The sequence below is a fragment of the Vulpes vulpes genome, chromosome 2, assembly GCF_048418805.1.
Source record: "Vulpes vulpes isolate BD-2025 chromosome 2, VulVul3, whole genome shotgun sequence".
In the NCBI taxonomy this organism is placed as follows: domain Eukaryota; kingdom Metazoa; phylum Chordata; class Mammalia; order Carnivora; family Canidae; genus Vulpes; species Vulpes vulpes.
The window spans coordinates 161,334,879-161,354,172 of NC_132781.1; the positions used below are offsets into that span (position 1 = coordinate 161,334,879).

The 19,294-nt window shown below is 50.0% G+C and overlaps 2 protein-coding genes across 5 annotated transcripts in view; one reads left to right on the forward strand and one right to left on the reverse strand.

Moving 5' to 3' along the window:
• Window positions 1–3,230: 3,230 nt before the first annotated feature.
• SRARP (steroid receptor associated and regulated protein) lies at window positions 3,231–5,126 on the reverse strand. The gene is made up of 2 exons (XM_026011896.2): window positions 4,977–5,126; window positions 3,231–3,915 (listed from the first exon to the last, which is right to left on the reverse strand). Exons 1-2 carry the CDS (start codon window positions 5,008–5,010, stop codon window positions 3,488–3,490), a joined length of 462 nt encoding a protein of 153 aa, XP_025867681.2. The 5' UTR covers window positions 5,011–5,126; the 3' UTR covers window positions 3,231–3,487.
• A 10,194-nt stretch (window positions 5,127–15,320) lies between these two features.
• Window positions 15,321–19,294, forward strand: part of ZBTB17 (zinc finger and BTB domain containing 17) — a 30,982-nt gene continuing 27,008 nt past the window's right edge. Inside the window, exons 1-3 of one of the 4 annotated variants that reach the window (XM_026011978.2) lie at window positions 15,397–15,530; window positions 15,875–16,243; window positions 17,147–17,233. Coding sequence is in view for 1 of the 4 variants with exons in the window: in XM_026011976.2 (XP_025867761.1) it covers window positions 15,524–15,530 (7 nt within the window). In the remaining 3 variants the exon portion in view is untranslated. Of the gene's footprint in view, window positions 15,531–15,874; window positions 16,244–17,146; window positions 17,234–19,294 lie in introns of all 4 variants that reach the window. The other 3 variants (XM_072751111.1, XM_026011977.2, XM_026011976.2) reach the window with 3 other exon arrangements.

Genomic DNA, 19,294 nt, shown 5'->3' on the forward strand with positions numbered 1-19,294 from the left:
AAACTACCTTCATTTCAACCCTGGCTCTGCCACTTGGAGCTATGTGACCCTGGGCCAGTTGCTTTCCCTACCTGAGCCTCAGTTTCCACATCTGTAAAATGGGATAGTCCCTCACAGGATTGTGGGTGGAGAGACTAACCGAGCTCTCTGTCCACCCCCCCCATCGCCCCCTGGTGTGTTCCATCTCAGTGAGGGCCCTGCTCACCTGTTGAGCCACACACACCCTCTACATACTGCTGGGTCCTCGTAAAACCATTTGCTCATTGAACAAACATGAACACAATGACGGCTGCAAAGCTCAGGGTCATGATGCTGTGGCTTACAGGTGTGTAGTGACACTGCCTGGGGTTTGGCTTTGAGCTCTGCCTCCTTCCTTACCTGTAGAATGGCGATAAAAGTCATACCTACCTCTCTGGTCTGGTATGAGAGGAACAGAGGTGGTGTGTGGTGCATATAAAAATATACAGAGCCCTGGGTCACCTGGCTGGTTCTGTCAGAGAGCAGGTGACTCTCGACCTCAGGATTATGAGTTTGAGCCCCATGCTGGGTTTAGAGTACTAAAATATAAATAAACTTAAAAAAAATACACACACACACACACACACACACACATACTCATTATTGGGACAAAAGGGGGTGTTGGTTAGACTGCAGTTTGGCTTCTGGAAACATGGACCCCACTGGGTGGCTGGCCCAGGACTCTGGCCCCGCGCCCAGCCGTTGTCTACCTCCCTGGCCAGGCCAGGACACCGTGCCCTGCAGTCTGATGATAGGGTGACACCTGCTGTTACAAAACTGGACGTGCAGCCACAGGCCCACCCTCTTCCTGGAGAGCTTCTAACTCCCTTTGCAGCTGCGTCTTTGTGGGTTCTTCTAGTCCAGTGATTCTCAGCCCCAGGAGGAGGGAGGAGGGACAGATGTCCTCCAGATTACTCTGTCACTGCCTCTCTAGCCCAAGTTGACACTCCGCTTTGCCTGGATTAGGCTCAGCCTCCTAAGCCCCCCCCCCACCCCCAAACCCCGGCCCCCCCACCCCCTGCCTTCTGGTCCCAGCACAAGAGCTAGGGAAAGTTTGGGTTTTTTGCTTTTAAGTAAGCTCTACGCCCAACCTGGGGCTTGAACTCAAGACCCTAAGATCAAGAGTCACATGTTCATGGCGCTTGGCTGGCTCAGTGGGAAGAACAAGCAATTCTTGATCTCGGGGTCTTGAGTCCAAGCCCTGTGATGGGCTTAGAGATTACTTAAATAAATAAATAAAGTTAAAAAAAAAAAAGTCACATGCTCTATCTCATCTTGGCCTGCAAGGCCTCACGTAGTGAGGTCCCTGCCATTTCTCTGGCCACTGCTGCGTGTACACATGCATGAGTTGTCTTCCCCCAACTAGAGAATAAGCTCCTTCAGGGTGAGGGCTTGTCTGTCTTATCACTGCTCCAGCTGAGGGTCCAGCCCAGAGCCTGGCACACAGTGGGTGCCCAATAAATGCTTGGTGAGAGCGAATTAATACTCCAGCCAAACTGAATGACTCTGGTCCTTCTTCCTGGAACACCCCCCCACACACATTGTTCCCTCACCTTTGCATGGCTCACTCACTGGTCAAATCTTGGTCTAGACATCACTTCTTTCAGGAAGCCCTCCCTGAACACCTCTCCCAGAGAGGACTGGACACCCTCCTCCAGCCCCAGCCTTATTCTGTGTGCCCTTAACTTGCACTTACCAGCTTTGGCCATCTTCCTTTCTTGCCTCCGCCATCAGGCTGTGGACTCCCGGAGGACTGAGTCATGGCTGTCCTCTCTGGATCTCCTCTGCCTAGGAGAGATTCTGCTGGGACGAGAGGCCACCTGGAGCTGGGAGCAACATGAGCACCAGGCGTGCTGGGATCTAATTGGAACTGTACCAGTGTGTGGGACCTGAGTGCATCCCTCAGTTCCCTAATCTGTGCTTCCTCATCCTGTCACTGCAAGGATGTCCCTTCCCTGGCACAGGGCAAATGGCTAATACACCTTAGCTACTACTGTTTGTAGGAAACTAGTAAAATAACCATTGAATAAATCCGTGAACATTCAGCATTTTTTTTTTTTTTAGAGAGGGAGGGGGAAGGGGCAAAGGGAGAAGGAGGGAATCTGAAGTAGACTCCCTGCTGAGCATGGGAGGTAGGGGGCTCAATCTCAGGACCCTGAGATCATGACCTGAGCAGAAATCAAGAGCCAGATGCTTAACCCACTGACCCACCCAGGTGCCCCCTAAACATCAGCAGTTTTAACGAGAAAGCCTTGAGACATACTCCCTCAGAGGAGTTGATGTAGCATTCCACACAACACTGCATCTTAGGCCCACACACACCCTCACACCCACACCGGTGACCCCACTTCCCGCTGGGTAACCTGACTGCCCGGTGACACAGGAGCCACCCACCCTTGTGTCCCTAGGGATACATGAGCCTGGTACGTATGTAGTAGCTGCTCAGGAAATGGGCTCTTACATTTATCTCTGTTCAAACATGATACTCTATTACCTTTCTGAGCACCTCCCGTGCCCTTCTAAGGAGTGTCCCTTATTTCCCATTTTGGATTGGCAGGTCCCACCTGGGTCCCTGGATTTCCCCACTTGGCGTCTGTGCCTCCCAGTGACCCACACACTTGCCCGGGAGCCGGGATGGCCGCGGACAGCTCATTGCTCCTGCCCATCGCACTGGGGCATCCTGGCCCTGGCTCAGGTTGGCCCTTGGATTCCCACAGTGCTGGCTCCTTCTCATCTTTTATTTATTTTTAAGATTTTATTTATCATTTGGCAGAGAGAGAGAGCACAAGTAGGCACAGCAGGAGAGAAGCAGATGCCCCACTGAGCAGGGAGCCCAACGGGGGGCCTCGATCCCAGGACCCTGGGATCATGACCTGAGTCGAAGGCAGATGCTTAACCGACTGAACCACCCAGGTGCCCCTTCTTCTCCTTTTAGACCATACTTTGTTACCCGCCCAGAAGCCTTTCCCACCCAGCTCTTTGGGCCCATCGCCTCCCATCCCGGCACCCCATTTCAGTTCCGACAAAGCACCCATTCCATCACTGTTCAAAATCATCCTTATTTATTTGGTTACTTAACTCTTTCCCTCACCCCCACCCACCTCCCCGAGGATAAGCTCCAAGAAAGCTGTGATGTCTCCCCTGGTACTTTGCAGAGCCTGGCGGATAGAAGATGCTCCATTAGGATTTGCTGTATGAGCGAACTGGCTTCTTTCCATGTGCAGGTGCCTTAGCCTGCTCCTGCTGGAGGGTGAATGGAGACAGGGAGGAGGAAGCAGGAGACCCTTGAGTGTGTACTTGGTGGCTGGTTCAGATGTCCTTGATCGATCTAATGCTCTTCGTTGGGCCTGGTGCAAAGATTTCTTTCTGCTTGGCTGAAGAGGGGCTGGGCTCTGGGAACTGCAGCCCCAGCCCCCGAGCTCTGGAGCCTGCTGTGCCAACCCCCTTCTCCATGGCCAGGCTCTCCCAGTTAATCTGCCTGCCCACAGACACAGGAGGAGAGGGCTTTGAGCGAGCCTATGACCGTTCCCCAAGCTGAAGACCTGGAGGGCACAGACTTCAGGGGGCTCCCCTTGGCCTCAGGAGCCTCCTGAGGGACCTGTGGACTGACCGGGGCGGAAGCTGGGGTTATAATCCCTCTGCAGGGCGGCAGGGTGCCCCTGGTGTGGGTAAGGTGTCCCCCACCCAGAGGGGCCTCCTGAGTCAAGTGGGGCTGGTTTTCTCCACAGAACAAGATGTAGGTCTTCATTGGAGGAGTGACAGGTCCTAGATTAGGACCAGGGGCTCGGGGTGGCACCGGGGGTGCTACTAGGGCGAGCGGTTTGCCACGAGCACAGTCGATAATGAAAGTCAGGTGAGCAGCGGGGATGGCCTTCTGATGGCAGGCCGGCTTCCCACCTGGAAGGAAGGAAAAGCCCAAGGCTTTACGTCGGCACAGGAGAGTGTGGTTTCATTCATTCCCTTCCTCCTTCCCTCCAGGAGAGTTTAACTGCCCAGTAGGGAAGGGGGCGGGTTTCTAAGGGCAGGGGTTTCAGCACCTGGGAGACCCGAGTTGAAATCCTGCTTTCCCCAAAAAGCATTGCCCCAGGCACCCGAGCTTCTGTACTGTGCACACGACCTGCAGGACGGCCTTGTGCAGACTCTGGTGCCTGGAGGAAGTTGGGGGGGGGGGGGGGCTGAGGTTCCAGATTTTTAATGAGCTCCCAGGGAATGCCAGTGCTGCTGGTCCTCGGACCACACTGTGTAAGTAATGGGGTCCTGGAGCGAGAGGAAGGTCCTGCCACCTTTTACAGACCAGGAAGCTGAGACTCAGCCTGTACAAATAGTGCTACCCACCCCCCCACCTCCACACAACCTTGTCCCCACACACGGTAGTGCCCGGGCTGTCTGTCTGTCCCGGGAATCCCTGCTCTTACTATCGTGCCCTCCCGACCCAGCTCAGGGACAAGCTGCGCACCAAGCTGTCGACTTGTCTGTCAACGAAGCAAGCGCCAGTGCAGCTCCCCGTGAATCCAAAGCCTGTACTCTTAAATGGCGATTTTTTAAAAAAGATTTTATTTATTCTTGATTTTATTATTCACAAAGAGAGAGGCAGAGGCCCAGACAGAGGGAGAAGCAGGCTCCATGCAGGGAGCCCGACGTGGGACTCGATCCCGGGTCTCCAGGATCACGCCCTGGGCTGAAGGCGGCTCTAAACCGCTGCACCACCCGGGCTGCCCAATAGTGAACTTTTTTGAGTTACCCGAATAACAAATAAATCCACTCTTAACCGTGTGCTCTTCATCACAACACAGGCTCGGAAGGAAGCTCACGTTCTGGTAGGTTTGTGGGCACAGGGAATTCAACGAAGCCCATTTGTGGCTTGCAAACCCCTGCAGCTCCCGCGAGGGTGTCTGTCCTCCCCAGCACCCCCTTGGCTGGTGTTTCCGCGGTGCGGAGCACCCCCCGCCCCCTCTTACCTGAGTTGGTCTCCAGGTCTGTCTCAAGGCCCATGACTTTGGGGCTAGCTCTTTGGTCACTGGGGTCTCTTGAGGGCCTCACTTCTGCTGCCACCCCGGAGAACTTCTAGCTCTGGCAGGAGGACAACTTCTCAGCAGCCTCTTCCAGGATGTAGCTCCCCACCCAAGGACCAGACCTTTTATATTTACCGGATCCGGATCTGCTGAGTGAATTCCACCAAGAGCCACAGGAACTGGCCTGGGGCAGCTAGCGGATTGCTTTGATCAACGGGGTTATGTCAACAGGATTGTTGTCGGGTCACCGAGAGGCAGGCCTTCTACCAGACACTATTTCTTTCGACACCAGCAGCTTCCTACATGTCCTTTTGTCTTAGCCTGTCCAGACTTAGACAAGAAACATGTATTTCCCACGGTCCTGGATGCTGGAAGTCCAAATCAGGAGGTCCACAGATTCCGAGTTTGGTGAGGACTCACTGATTCATGGATGGCTCTTTCCGGAAGGGTCTTCATGGGGCAGAATGAGCACAGATGCTCTCTGGAGTCTCTTTTATCAGGGCACTAATCTCATCATGAGGGCTCCACCCTCATGATCTAATCACCCCCAAAGGCTCCACCTTCACACCCCATCTCACTGGGGATTTGGTTTCAAAATATGAATTTGTGTAGGACACGGACAGTCTACAGCATCCTTTAAATCAACCGATTGTTTTTATTGAAAAAATGTATATACTCTATTATTATCTTTTTTTTAAGATTTATTTATTCATGAGGGACAGAGAGAGAGAGAGAGAGAGAGAGGTAGAGACCCAGGCAGAGGAAGAAGCTGGCTCCTTGCAGGGAGCCCAATAGGGGACGTGGTCCCAAGACCCCGGGATCATGACCTGAGCCAAAGGCAGACACTAACCACTGAGCCACCTCAGGTGCCCCTATTATTATCATTTTTAAATGGAAGTATAATTGATATACAATATTATATTAGTTTCAGGTGTATGACATGGACATAATGATTTGACACTTATCCGTGTGAGGAAATGCTCACCATGGCGAGTGTAGTTACCATCTGTCACCACACAAAATTATTACAATAATATCAACTACTGTATCTTTCATCTTTGTGACTTACTCATTTTATTTTAAAATTATTATTATTATTGTAAGATTTTATTTGAGAGTGAGCAAGCATGAGTGGCAGGGGAGGAGCGGAGGGAGGGGGACACGGAGATTCCATGCTGAGCGCAGAGCCTGATTTGGGGCTTGATCCCATGACCCTGAGATCACAACCTTAGCCAAAATCAAGAGTCAGCCCCTCCATTGACTGAGCCACCCAGGTGCCCCAACTTATCCGTCTTATAACTGCAAGTTTGTACCTCCATTTTTAAAAAAGATTTTATATATTTATTCACAAGAGACACACAGAGGCAGAGACACAGGCAGAGGGAGAAGCAGGCTCCACGCAGGGAGCCCAATGCGGGACTCGATCCCAGGATCCTGGGATCATGAGCTGAAGGCCGACTCAATCACTGAGCCACCCAGAGGCCCCAGAAATACACTTTAAAAGGAAAATTGGTATTGTTTCATTAACTGTAACAGTATCACTTCTGTACAAGTAACTCTGTGTGGTAAAAGAATAATGGTCCCCCAAAGATATCCATGCCCTGGTCTCCAGAACCTGTGAAGATGTTTCCTGACACAGCAAAGAGGACTTGGCTGTTGTGATGAAGGATATTCCACTTCGAACATCGATTCTGGTGTGTGTGCGTGTGCCTGTATTTCCCACACCAGCAAGCAATTAACTCAGTTCTGCTTGAGTGGCACACAGAAGTCAGAGAAACATTTTACTTGCAAGATGACCAGTTTATTATAAAAGGATACGGCTTGGGACAACCAGATGGAAGAAATGCACAGGGCAAGGGATGGAGAAAGGGGAGGAGCTCCTGCTACTCTCTGAGCTCGCCACGCTTCCTGAATCTTCTCCACCACCTTCACGATTGATTAAATCATTGACCATTAGTGACTGAAGGCAAACTCCCAGCCCCTCTTCCCTCCCTGACTCCCGTGGGTGAGGCTGAAAGTTCCAACTCGAATCACTTTTTTGGTTCCTCTGGCCACCAGGCCCAACCGTAGGTGACCGAGGGTCCTTCTAAAAGTCACCTCGCAGAGCACCTGGGTGACTCAGTCAGTTGAGCTTCTGGCTCTTGGTTTTGGCTCAGGTCAGGATCTCCAGGTCCTAAGATTGGACCTGCGTTGGGGATCTGAGCACGGCTTGGAGTCTACTTGTCCCTCTCTCTCTGCTCATCTCCCACCCCACATACTCGCTTTCTCTCTCTCTCTCAAATAAATAAATAAATCTTTTAAAAAATTAAAAAATTAAGATCACTTCATTAGTATAACAAAAGACACCTTCCTTGCTCTCAACACTTGGGCAGTTCCAAAGGGTGTTAGGAGCTCTGTGCCAGGAACTGGACAGAGACCAGATATAGATATTTCTTAATATAAATCACAACATCACTGGTATGGACTTTGAGAAGGGGAGATTATCCTAAATTATCCGAGTGAGGACAATTTAATCACACTAGTCCTTAAAACTGGAGAACATTTACCAGTGGAGTTAGAAGCAGATGTGTTGATGGAAAAAGGCCAGAGACAGGATGTGAGACTCACCTGTTATCGCTGGCTTCGAAGATGGTGTAAGGGGGCCATGGGTTGAGGAATCCGAGCGGCTTCTGTAAACTGGAAAAGGCAAGAAAAGGGGATTTTTTTTTTCCTCTAGGACCTGCATGAGGAATTTCCTTGCCAACATCTTAATTTCAGCTCAATGAAACCCGTATTAGGCGTCTGACTGATAATAAACTTCTGTTGTTGCTTTAAGCTCCTAGATTGTGGTACTTTGTTACAGCAATAGAAAACTGATAGACTGTGCAAAAGTCAAAGAAAATAAAATTAAATTCTAGCTGGATATCGTTGCTTGTGTTCTTTGACAGGGCACATGTGAACACCCTGCACTCCTGAGAACCTGGGATGAGAAGGGCACGTCTCATCTGTGGTCTCCTTCCCCCAAGACACATAGCCCTGGTCTAACCATGAGAAAAAATACCGGGAAAACCTAAACTAAGGGACATTCTGCAAAATACCTGCCTGGTGCTCCTCAAACAGTCAAGATAATGAAAAAGAAGACAGAGAAACCATCACAGAAGGGAGGAGAATAGGAAGACACAGCAATGAAGTGCATTGTGGGATCCTTGGTTGGATCCTGGAATCAAGAAAGGATATTAGCAGAAAAACCAGTGACATCCAAAAGAAGCCTGGAGGGCAGCCTCGATGGCACAGTGGTTTAGCACCGCCTGCAGCCCAGGGTGTGATCCTGGAGACCCGGGATTGAGTCCCACGTCAGGCTCCCTGCATGGAGCCTGCTTCTCCCTCTGCCTGTGTCTCTGCCTCTCTCTCTCTCTTTGTGTCTCTAATGAATAAATAAATAAAATCTTAAAAAAAAAAAAAAGCCTGGAATTTGGTTAATAGTACTGTACCAATGTTGTTTTCTTAGTTGTGACAAATATCCCATGCTTACCTACGATGTTAACAATGGGGGAGACTGGCTGTGGAGTGTACAGGGGCTCCGTAATAATATCTTTGCAACTTTTCAATACATCTAAAATTACTCTGGAATTTTAAAATTAATTTACAAAAGGGAGTAAGGAGAACTCTCATTGGACATCAGTGGAAGCAACCAGAACATCTTCTTCTTATTCTGAAAATTGAAGATTAAAAGGAAATTAGGGGCAACTGGGTGGCTCAGTTGGAGGAGCCAGTGACGCTTGATCTCAGGGTCCTAAGTTCAAGCTCCGTGTGGGGATAGATATTACTTAAAAATCTTTAAAAAGGCGGGGGGAGGGGGCCTGGGTAGCACAGTTGGTTAAGTGTCTGCCTTCGATTCAGGTTATGATCCCAGAGTCCTGGGATCAAGTTCCATGTTGGGCTCCCTGCTCAGCGGGGAGCCTGCTTCTCCCTCTGCCTGTGTCTCTGCTTCTCTATGTATCTCATGAATGAATAACTAAAACCTTTAAAAAAAATAGCAAAGGTAAACATATATAGATTTATAATAGCAGAGGTGAAAACAACTCAAATGTGCATCAACTGATGAATGGATAAACCAGATGTGATATAGTCCTACAGTAGAATATTATTCAACAACAAAAGAGTGAAATACTGACACATGCCATAGCACGGATGAAGCTTGAAAACAAAGTGAACGAAGCCAGTCAATTAAAGACCTCAGGTTGTGTGATTCCATTTCTATCAAATGTTTCAAGTAGGCAAAACCATAGACACAAAGTAGACTCCTTGTTACCAAGGGGCTGAGGGAGGTGGGGAGTGACGGCTAATGGCTCTAAGGGTTTCTGTTTGGCACCATGGAAACGTTCTGAAATTAGACAGTAGTGATGGCTGCACGACTGTGAATATAGTAAAACCCACCAGAGTAGATACACACTTGCGAAGGGTGAATTGTATGGCCTGTGAATTATATCTCAATTAAAGCTGTTATTTTTTTTCAAAGGAAATTAGCTCTGTCCTACTTCTCTGAATGAACTGTATTTCCAGGTAACTATTGTCCTAATTGGAGTGCCTGGCTGACTGAGTCAGAAGAGCGAGCTATTCTGGATCTTGGGGTCCTGAGTTCGAGCCTAATGTTGGGGATAGAGGTTATTTAAATAAGCAAGAACTTAAAAGAAGTCCAGCTAATAAGTGTGGTAGGAATTATAGTATCAGAAATGCATCAATTTACAAACTTTAATGAAATCATTCATTCAGGCAAGGATCTTCATTTTTTTTAAAGATTTTATTTATTTATTCATGAGAGACACACAGAGAGAGAGAGAGAGGCAGAGACACAGGCAGAGGGAGAAGCAGGCTCCACACAGGGAGCCCGATGCAGGACTCGATCCAGGGTCTCCAGGATCATGCCCTGGGCCAAAGGCAACACTAAACCGCTGAGCCACCCGGGCTGCCCTCTTTTTCTTTCTTTCTTTCTTCTATCTTTTCTTTCTTTCCTTTCCAAAGGATTTTATTTATTTATTCATGAGAGAGACAGAGACAGAGGCAGAGGCAGGCTCCCTGTGGGGAGCCCAAGGTGGGACTCGATCCCAGAACCCCAGGATCATGACCTGAACGGAAGACAGACACTCATCACTGAGCCACCCAGGTGCTCCTTTCCTTTTTTATTTTTTTTTAAAGATTTTATTTATTTATTCATGAGAGACAGAGAGAAGCAGGCTCCATGCAGAGAGCCCAACGCGGGACTCGATCCCGGGACTCCAGGATCACACCCCGGGCCAAAGGCAGGCGCCAAACCACTGAGTCACCGGGGCTGCCCTCCTTTTCTTTTTTCTTTTTTTCTTTTTTTTATTTTTTCTTTTTTATTTTTTTCCTTTTCTTTTTTAAAGTAAACTCTACACCCAGACTCAAACTCATGACCCTGAGATCAAGAGTCACTCCACTGACTAAGCCAGGCAGGGGCCCCTATTTTATCTAGTACTTTGTAACATTTTCAAAATGGGCTTGAATTTAAAAAGTGTAGGTCAAGGATGCGTGTGAAGAGTTAAGAAAACCATTTCCGGACAAGCAGAGAAAACATCGCTGCATTTATAATATACTGTTATGTGATTCATGACTTTCAACCTGTGTGTAATCAAACTGATAAAAACCCAAATTGTATAAACAGACAATTGTCAGTTTATCTACAGCTAAACTTTGTCAAGTTTATAGCCACAAGCTGGCCAACCACTGAAATTCTCTTCACTGGGAGAAGGCTCACGTGTACTTAATAATTGAGCTTCGGGAGGACTTTAGGGTAGAGGGTGGATGAGGTTTTGGCTGGAGACTCAGAGGTTGGGGGGGGGGCTGTGTGTCCCTCAGACAGCTAAGGGGTGAGGGCACCGGAGGGGACAAGCCTGGGGGGGGGGGAGTCTATTAGGAATAGACGGGAGCAACACCCCCGAGTGAGAAGCCAGGCAAGTCTTGATCCTTCACTCATTCCAGCAGCAGAAGTACACTTCGCTCCTGCTCTCAGCCACCTGGCCTGAATTTGTAGATTCTCCTTCTGTCTTGTTCTAAGGAGTTTCTGGCATCTCAGCTTCAGTTAATGAGGACCACTGTTGGGTCTAAATTTTCAATCAACCCACTGCGCTGTTAGAACCATTCTCAGCGGGACACCTGGGTGGCTCAGCGGTTGAGCAGACGGTTGAGCATCTGCCTTCGGCTCAGGGCCTGATCCCAGGATCCAGGATCGAGTCCCACATCGGGCTCCCCGCAGGGAGCCTGCTTCTCCCTCTGCCTATGTCTCTGCTTCTCTCTGTGTGTCTCTCATGAATAAATAAATCTTTAAAAAAAAAAAAAAACATTCTCAGTTTGAGCTGGGACATGAAAGTCTCTGCAATGCCCATTTATATTTATAAATTTAGCCAAGCTTAATATTATGTTCCTTCCTCCCTGACTTAACATGTCTACATTACAGGTATATTCTCTAGGTTTCAGCTCATTTATTAGTTAAGGCTTGCTTTTTTTTTCCTTTTCCTTTTCCTTTTCTTTCTTTTGTAAATCACCTCTAAGGTCAGACCATGTGCTTGTTCCCTGGGGCACTCTGGGCTGGGACTCAGATCTAGAGACAAATAAAGGATGACGATCTCTGAGGGGAATCAGCATATCTTTGCAAATAACTTCCTCAGATAAGGTCCTTACGTGCTTTCCAGGGAAAGCAGAGTCAGTCTCATTCAGTGGGAGGAGGGGGCTGCATCTATGGCAAGAGTTTCAGTTAATTTTAGATTTGGAGAGTCAGGGAACTTAGTCATCTGCATCCGCCCAAACACCCCTGTCTTGATTTCTAAGTGCCACTTGTTCCCATTCCGTGCACCTGGTCAGCCTGTGACTACAGCTTCTGTTGCAATTATATTACAGTTCAGCAACCCACAGGATCAGGTCGGAATTTTGGCTACATAAGCTCTGTAGCTACATGAGATGAGATTAAAAAAATTTTTTTTGAGATTTTATTTATTTATTCATGAGGGACACACAGAGAGAAGCAGAGACTTAGGCAGAGGGAGAAGCAGGCTCCCTGCAGGGAGCCCCATCCGGGACTCGGGGACTCGATCTAGGATCCTGGGGTCACACCCTGAGCTGAAGGCAGGCACTCAACCCATGAGCCACCCAGGTGTCCTGAGATAAATTTTTTAGAGTAGTCAGGAATGGACCTTGCTTCTCTGGTCCTTTCTTGAGCTGAAAATTTAAACCCTAAATATTTCTTTTTTGAAAGTGTTCAGTGCAGTTATAAATAGCCAGCCTACCTGACAGTCCTTATCGTCTTCATTCCTCCGTAATGGTCAGTTGTGGCAACTACTCCATCTATCAAAGCCTGTCTTTATTAGGCACTTTCCCCGAGGCAACAATACTTATTGTGATAAGTGACAACTTATGTAACTATTTTTTTCTCTGAGCAAAATAGGCTAGATCTGTATCACCTTTGAATCTAATGCCTTGACCCCTCGGGTTCATTTTCTTGCAGAAATAGAAACCTTGTTGGGCTTTCTTTTTAAACTTTTTATTTAAAAAAAAAAATGTAGGTTCACATGCAATTGTTTTTGTGTTGTTTTTTTTTCCTTAGAGGAAACGAGAGTCAGTGCCAGCGGGGGTGGGAGGCAGAGGGAGAGGGAGAGAATCTGAAGCCAATTCTGCGCAGAGTACAGAGCCTATGACCCTGAGGTCATGACTCAAGCGGAAATCAAGAATGCTCACCAGACTGAACCACCTATGCGCCCCAGTTCACATGCAATTGTAAGAAATGATACAGAGCAACTCCACTGCCATCCTTCTTTACCCAGTTTTCGCCATGCTAACATCTTGCAAAACTATGGTACCACCGTATCCCATCCAGGATGTATACATCGATACGGGCAAGGTGCGGAACATGTCCATCCTACAAGGATCCCTCATGTTGTCTCCAAACTTCTTTTAAGCAGAAAGAGGTTTGTTTATTTACTTATTTATTTTTTAAGATTTTATTTATTTATTAATGAGAAACACACACAGAGAGAGAGAGAGAGAGGCAGAGACACAGGCAGAGGGAGAAGCAGTCTCCAAGCAGGGAGCCCGGCGCGGGACTTGATCCCAGGTCTCCAGGATCACGCCCAGGGTTGAGGGCGGCGCTAAACCGCTGAGCCACCTGGGCCGCCCCCAGAAAGAGGTTTAATACAGAAAATTAAGCGTCTATAACATTATTGGAGGGGCTGAAAGAAGGGTCTCCAGACTGGTCCTCTAGTAATGGCTCCCAGAACACCATAGAACTCACCAACCAGAGGCTACTCTGACATAATCAGAAAGATGAGGAATCAAGGAGCCACCACCACTGAGATCATTGCATTCAACATATCACCAGCAGGAACCCATGGGTCTAGATTTGGGACTAGAAGCTGGTTCCCAGGCACTAGGACCATGGCTATTGCCTCGCTTCCATCCAATCTTTCCCACTAGCAGAATCCATCTGTGTGTCTAGAATTCTAACTGCAACTGAATCTGGGAAATAGAATTTTAACTTTCTAGAATCCGGAAGGAATGGTAATGAGTCCCAGCCAACTACATCCAACACGGATGGACACAGAGGTAGATTTGTGTCCTTTGTATTGGGAGGACAAGGTCCTATCAGACTTGCTTTTATTTTCCTGTAAAAGACAGAGTGAAGTCAACTACTGGTAAGCTTTTTAGTTTCCCAAGTGATTGTGAAGGAAGAGTAGTGACTTGGCCAGACCAGCATTTGTTGAAGTTCCTCTTCTGGCTAGTGATCATGAATTTGTAGGGAACAGTCTATCTTTTGGGGTACTTTGTCCAGCTGTGCATGGTTGTTTGGATACAAGAAAAAAGAAGAGGAAGGTTGGATTTACCCAGGGTTGGAAAGCTCACCAAATCCATATGACAAGAGGATGAGGGAGCAAAGAAGTTCAGGGTGGTGGCAAGACTATTGTTAAAACTCATGGGAAACGGGGGTGCCTCAGTGGCTGACTCAGTTAAGTGTCTGCCTTGGGCTCAGGTGTTGATCCCAGGGCCCCAGGATGGAGCTCAGGTCATGATCCCAGGGCCCCGGGATGGAGCTCAGGTCATGATCCTTGGGTCCCAGGTTGGAGATCAGGTCATGATCCCAGGGCCCCGGGATGGAGCTCAGGTCATGACCCCAGGGCCCCAGGATGGAGCTCAGGTCATGATCTTTGGGTCCCAGGTTGGAGATCAGGTCATGATCCCAGGGCCCCGGGATGGAGCTCAGGTCATGATCCCAGGGCCCCAGGATGCTCAGGTCATGATCCTTGGGTCCCAGGTTGGAGATCAGGTCATGATCCCAGGGCCCCGGGATGGAGATCAGGTCATGATCCTTGGGTCCCAGGTTGGAGATCAGGTCATGATCCCTAGGTCATGGAATTCAGCTGGAATCCATTGAGCTCCCTACTCAGCGGGAGCCTGCTTTTCCCTCTCTCTTTGCCCCTCCCTATTCCCCCCGCCCCCCCTTGCTCTAATAGATAAATAAAATCTTAAAATTTTTTAAAAAAGATTTTATTTATTCATTCATGAGACACACACACAGAGGCAGAGACACAGGCAGAGGACGAAGCAGCCTCCAGACAGGGAGCCCAATGCGGGCCTCGATCCCAGGACTCCAGGATCACACCCTGGAGACGCCCAACCGCAGAGCCACCCAGGTGTCCCAGATAAATAAAATCTTAAAAAAAAAAAAAAAAATCTCATGGGATATAAACAGAATCAGAGGTGAAGAAAAGAGAAAGCCCGCGTCCTGTGAGGGCGTAGGGAAGTCAGGGGCGCGGAGGTGCTGAAGAGTTGGCAGAGGCCACAAGGGACTGCTCGCGTCTGCAGACACTTTTGCTTACAGCATCCTCGTTCACACCCAGGCTAATCCTGGATCTGCCCTAAATAGCAAATGGGGCAATGGTTGGCTCGGAAGGGCAGAAAGACACGCGGGGATCTGCAGCCCTGGAGGTGCAACCAGGTCCTGTGCTCCTCCGCCTGGAAGACGTGACAATGGGCGGTTCATTGGCTCTTCCTGAGTCTCCTTTGCCTTCTTCCAAAGGGGAGAAGAGACTCTCCTCCGCTTAGCGAGATTTAATGAGCTCGTGCACGAGAGGTGCTCAGCACAGCGCCGGGCGCACAGGAAGCGCTGAACGCGGGGAAGCTGCGACTGTAATGGTTGGAACAGAAAACCAAGCGAGGGTTACGACGAGGACGATTCGAGGCGCCCAAGTGCCGTACTAGAGAACTCCGGGATGCGGAGGCGCATGCGCCGGGCCGCGGTTCTCCGGCAGCGCGGGCGCTGCGCATGCGCCGGGCCGCGGTTCCCGTCCAGCGCGGGCGCTGCGCATGCGCCGGAAGTTGCAGCCGGGAAGCCGGCGAGGTCGGTTCCGCCCGACTCTGACATGGCGGCGCCCTTTGTCTGCTCTGAAGTGCCGTCCCCGGCCCTCTCGCGGCCGTGATGCACCTCCCTCTACGGTGGGGTCCGGGACATGGCAGGTGAGGGTCAGCAAGCGCCCGGGGCTGGGCAAGTCCCGGGAGCCGGGCGGAGGCGGCGAGGGATGGGGCGCGGCGGGAGGCCGGGGACGGTTGTGTGGGGGAGGGGAGGGGACGGCGGGGACCCCGCGGGGCAGCTGCGGGGGGGCGGGGGGCGAGCGGGCCGGCAGTTCCTGCGGGGGAGCGCGAGTCGGCCCCCGGCTCGGGTGACGCCCCCGCCGCCCGGCTGTCAGCGCCCCTGCACCCCCGCCGCGGCGGGGGCGGCTGTGCGGCCGCAGGGCCGGGGCCGCGGGCCCGGGAGGTGCTGCCCCCTACAAGGTGACTTCATTCATTCATTCCTTCCGCAGACGGTGGCTCGGCACCCGATAGGTTGTGAGGATCGAGCCAGCGCTCGCGGTGCAGTGGTTCAAAGTATGACCCGTGGAGCCAGGCGGCCCTGTGCTCGCCAGCTGCGTCCTGGACGAAGCTCGGGAGGCTCTCGCTCTCTGCCTCAGTTTCCCCCTCCTTAAAGCAGAGACGATCCTACAGGCTGCTCCCTGGGGTTGTCAGGAGGAGCAAATAAGGCAATAGGTGCAGAGCGCGGAGATCCCTAAAGGGCTCTTCGGGGAGTGCAGGCGAGAAAAGCGTTGTATTCTGGGCTGAAGATGGGAGCTTGTGACAAAGCTTAGGAGCTAGTGTGATAGTTAGGGTCTGTGCCCGGAGGACGGAGCTGAAAGGTAAGACGAAAGGCGCCGGCTGCGGCCTGGTCCTCCGGGGCCCTGTGAACCTAGTTAAGGAGTTTTCAGTTTGAGGTTAATGGGAAGCCATCTGAGAACCAGATTCGTGGATGTGAAGGATGCATTAAAGGGAACAGGCCTGGAGGCCAATTAACAGGCCGCTAGAGTAATCCTATCTACAAAGGATGCGTGGCCTCCAGTCCGGTTAGAGGGAGACAGTGGAGAGGGAGGTTTCGGAGCATTGACCGAACCTGGCGATGAGTTAGATGAGGAAGTTGGAGGTCAGAGACAGGTCAGAACTGACCTCCTAGTCTTGATGGGCAGGTGGCGATAGCACTCAGTGTGATCGGGAGCAGGATGGGGAGCAGGTGTGAGGAGGGAAGGTGCATTTAGTTTTGAACACGTTAAAAGCAGGTGCCTGTAAAACATTAGAGTGGAGCTGTCCAGTGGTGAGCTAGCAGTTGTCATCCACTAAAAAGTCCCTCAGGTTGTGGGAGGGGGTGTGCTCACCGAGGGCAAGGGTGTGAAATGAGAAGCAAGAGCATTTGAGACATCCCTGGGGAAGGCTAACGCTGTAGCGTCGCAGGAACCCGGGCACAGTCCTGTCGCTCTTGTTTTACAACATTGTGTTCTATGTCTTTTTGGTAAGCAGGAATTTCTAAGTGTAGGGAGTGGGAGCGGGGTTACTCATCTTTGTGTCCCAGGCGTCTGGCACAGTGTCTGACGTGCAGCCGGCCGAGGATGATCCACAGAAACTTGTACCGAGCGTCTCCATTGTGCCAGGCTCCGTGCTCAGGGCTCTGGATTTACCTGTGTTTCTTGGACACGTAAAAGGGCAGCTCTTAGGGAGCTGGTGCCTTTCGGGTTCTCATCAGATTTTCCACTTGGGTGTCTTTGATTCAGGTAATGAGCTGGAGGAGGAGAGCCAAGCTGGAGTTTACGCAGACAAACTGTCAGAAAAGAGTAGCCTGGGCTACTTGGAAATCTGAGGTATGTCTGTAATGCTCAAGGATGAAACAGACCAGGAGGTCAGTTTGTTTGTCCTTCTCTAGGCTCAGCATGACTCCGATCACCCTTTCAAGATAGTTTTTTCTTTTTTTCTTTCAAGTTATAAAGTAATGACTACATCTGAGTTTGATTGGGGAATTGTGGCTGTCATTATGTTTGGTTTACCGACAAAGACCACATTGTGTTAGTCACTGGGCAAATGCTCACAACTTTGTTTTAATCACACACAACCTGACATGCGCTAGCAAAGCAATCCTAAAGTACAATGGCTGAAACAAACTCAAAAGTATATTCCTCTCCTCTTAAAAACCTGGAAGTAGGCAGTCCAAGAACTGGTAGGTCATCTTGCTCTGTTCCATGAGGTATCTGGGAACAGGGTTCTAGTGACCATGTGGCTCTCCTTGCTCAAAACCAGGCTTCCATCTCACGGTCGAAGCTGGCTGCTGCAGCTCCTGCCATTGTGTATGTACTCCAGCTGGCAGAAGGGGAAAGACAGAGTGGGGAGCACATGTTCATTCCTTTTAAGGTTCTAATGTTTAAAGATACATATTTTTGTACAACATGTCCCCAAACATAAGCATCTGGTATACAAACCAAAGAACGAATCATGATTGTTCCAGTGCTGGAGGGAAAGCTGGCTGAGAGAGCCTGCTCTGTCCCTCGGGTGACTGGATTGCTGTCTCTGGGGCTTGGGCTCAGCCTGAGGGGAAGCCCACTGCACTGGTGCAGGAAGGCTGGACATTCTTCCCATGCCTCTGTCTCCCCACGACAGGCTGCTCTGGCTTTGAGTAGGTTGATGTTGCTTGCGCCTGGAGAGTCCAGGCTTATTAATGCATTCAGCATTTTCTGTGCCCAGCACATATGACACTGCGCTAGATGCTGGGGATGTAAGACTGGATCCTGGGAGCAAGGAGCTCTTAGCCATGTGGATGATCACGATACAATGCGAGGAGCACCACGGGGGAGGCGCGCGGGAGAAGGATGACTGATTTCGGAAGGCTCTGCTGAAGTGGGGGAGATTAAGAGTGAACAGCATGTTTGGATTTACATCTGTAGAGGTTTCCTCAGATAGAGACAGCAAGGACCCTGGTGTTGGTTTTGCATCCCTGCTTCCCTGCTTGGTGGCTCTGTGTCTTGAGGGCCAGGTACTTTACCCCTGCGCCTCCCGTTTCCTCATCTGTCATAGAGGAATAATAGTATCAAGCTCACAGAATTGTTTAGAGAATTATGAGAGATCAAGGGTGTACATCACAGGATTGGCCACATAAAGGTGAATTACCTCCTGCTGCGAGGTGAGGGGTGCTTCAAAGCCAGAGAGCCAGTGAGGATTGCAGTAAAGCAGACCCGAATCCATAATGATGCTGGGGTGCATCCTCCCTCAAGGCAGGAATTATCCAGATTGTGCAGAGGGGATCAGCAACTACTCTGAGTTCTACCAAGCTCTCTATTTAAAGGTGTCCATCTGTGGATTCTCAGAGACCGTACTCTGAAAGGTCTGGTGAGGGGTCCTTTGGGAAGAAAAGGATTGCCTCTGCCTGTTTAATTCCTGCAAGCTCAGATGCTTCTGGGAAGCCTTCTCCGGTCCTGCCCAGCCACCCACCCCAGCTAAGTTTGGAGCTCCTCCTCCGTTGATTTCTTAGCATCCTGCACTGATCTCTTGATGCGATTCATATCTCACATTATAATCGTAGGTTTCTATGTCTCCCTGTTAGCCCACCAGCATCTTGCAGGCAGGGACAGGAGATCGTTTCTCCTGGTAGTCCCACTGCATAGCTCATTTCCTGGCACATAGCCGGTGCTCAGTAACTGTTGTTGGATGGACAGATGGTCAGCCTTGATTAGCTGAAGAGGAACTGGCAGTTAGGCTGGTCAGAACTCCAGTGTGACATGGGGTTGGTGTGCTATTGTTTGAGAGGAGAACCTGATGGTTTATTTGGTATCTGTGCGGTGTATGGATGTAACCATGGTGAACTCCAAGACCTGAACTATGAGAGTTTAGGTCAGAAGGTAGTTTCTCTGTCTGTCTTTTTCCAGTAGAGCCTG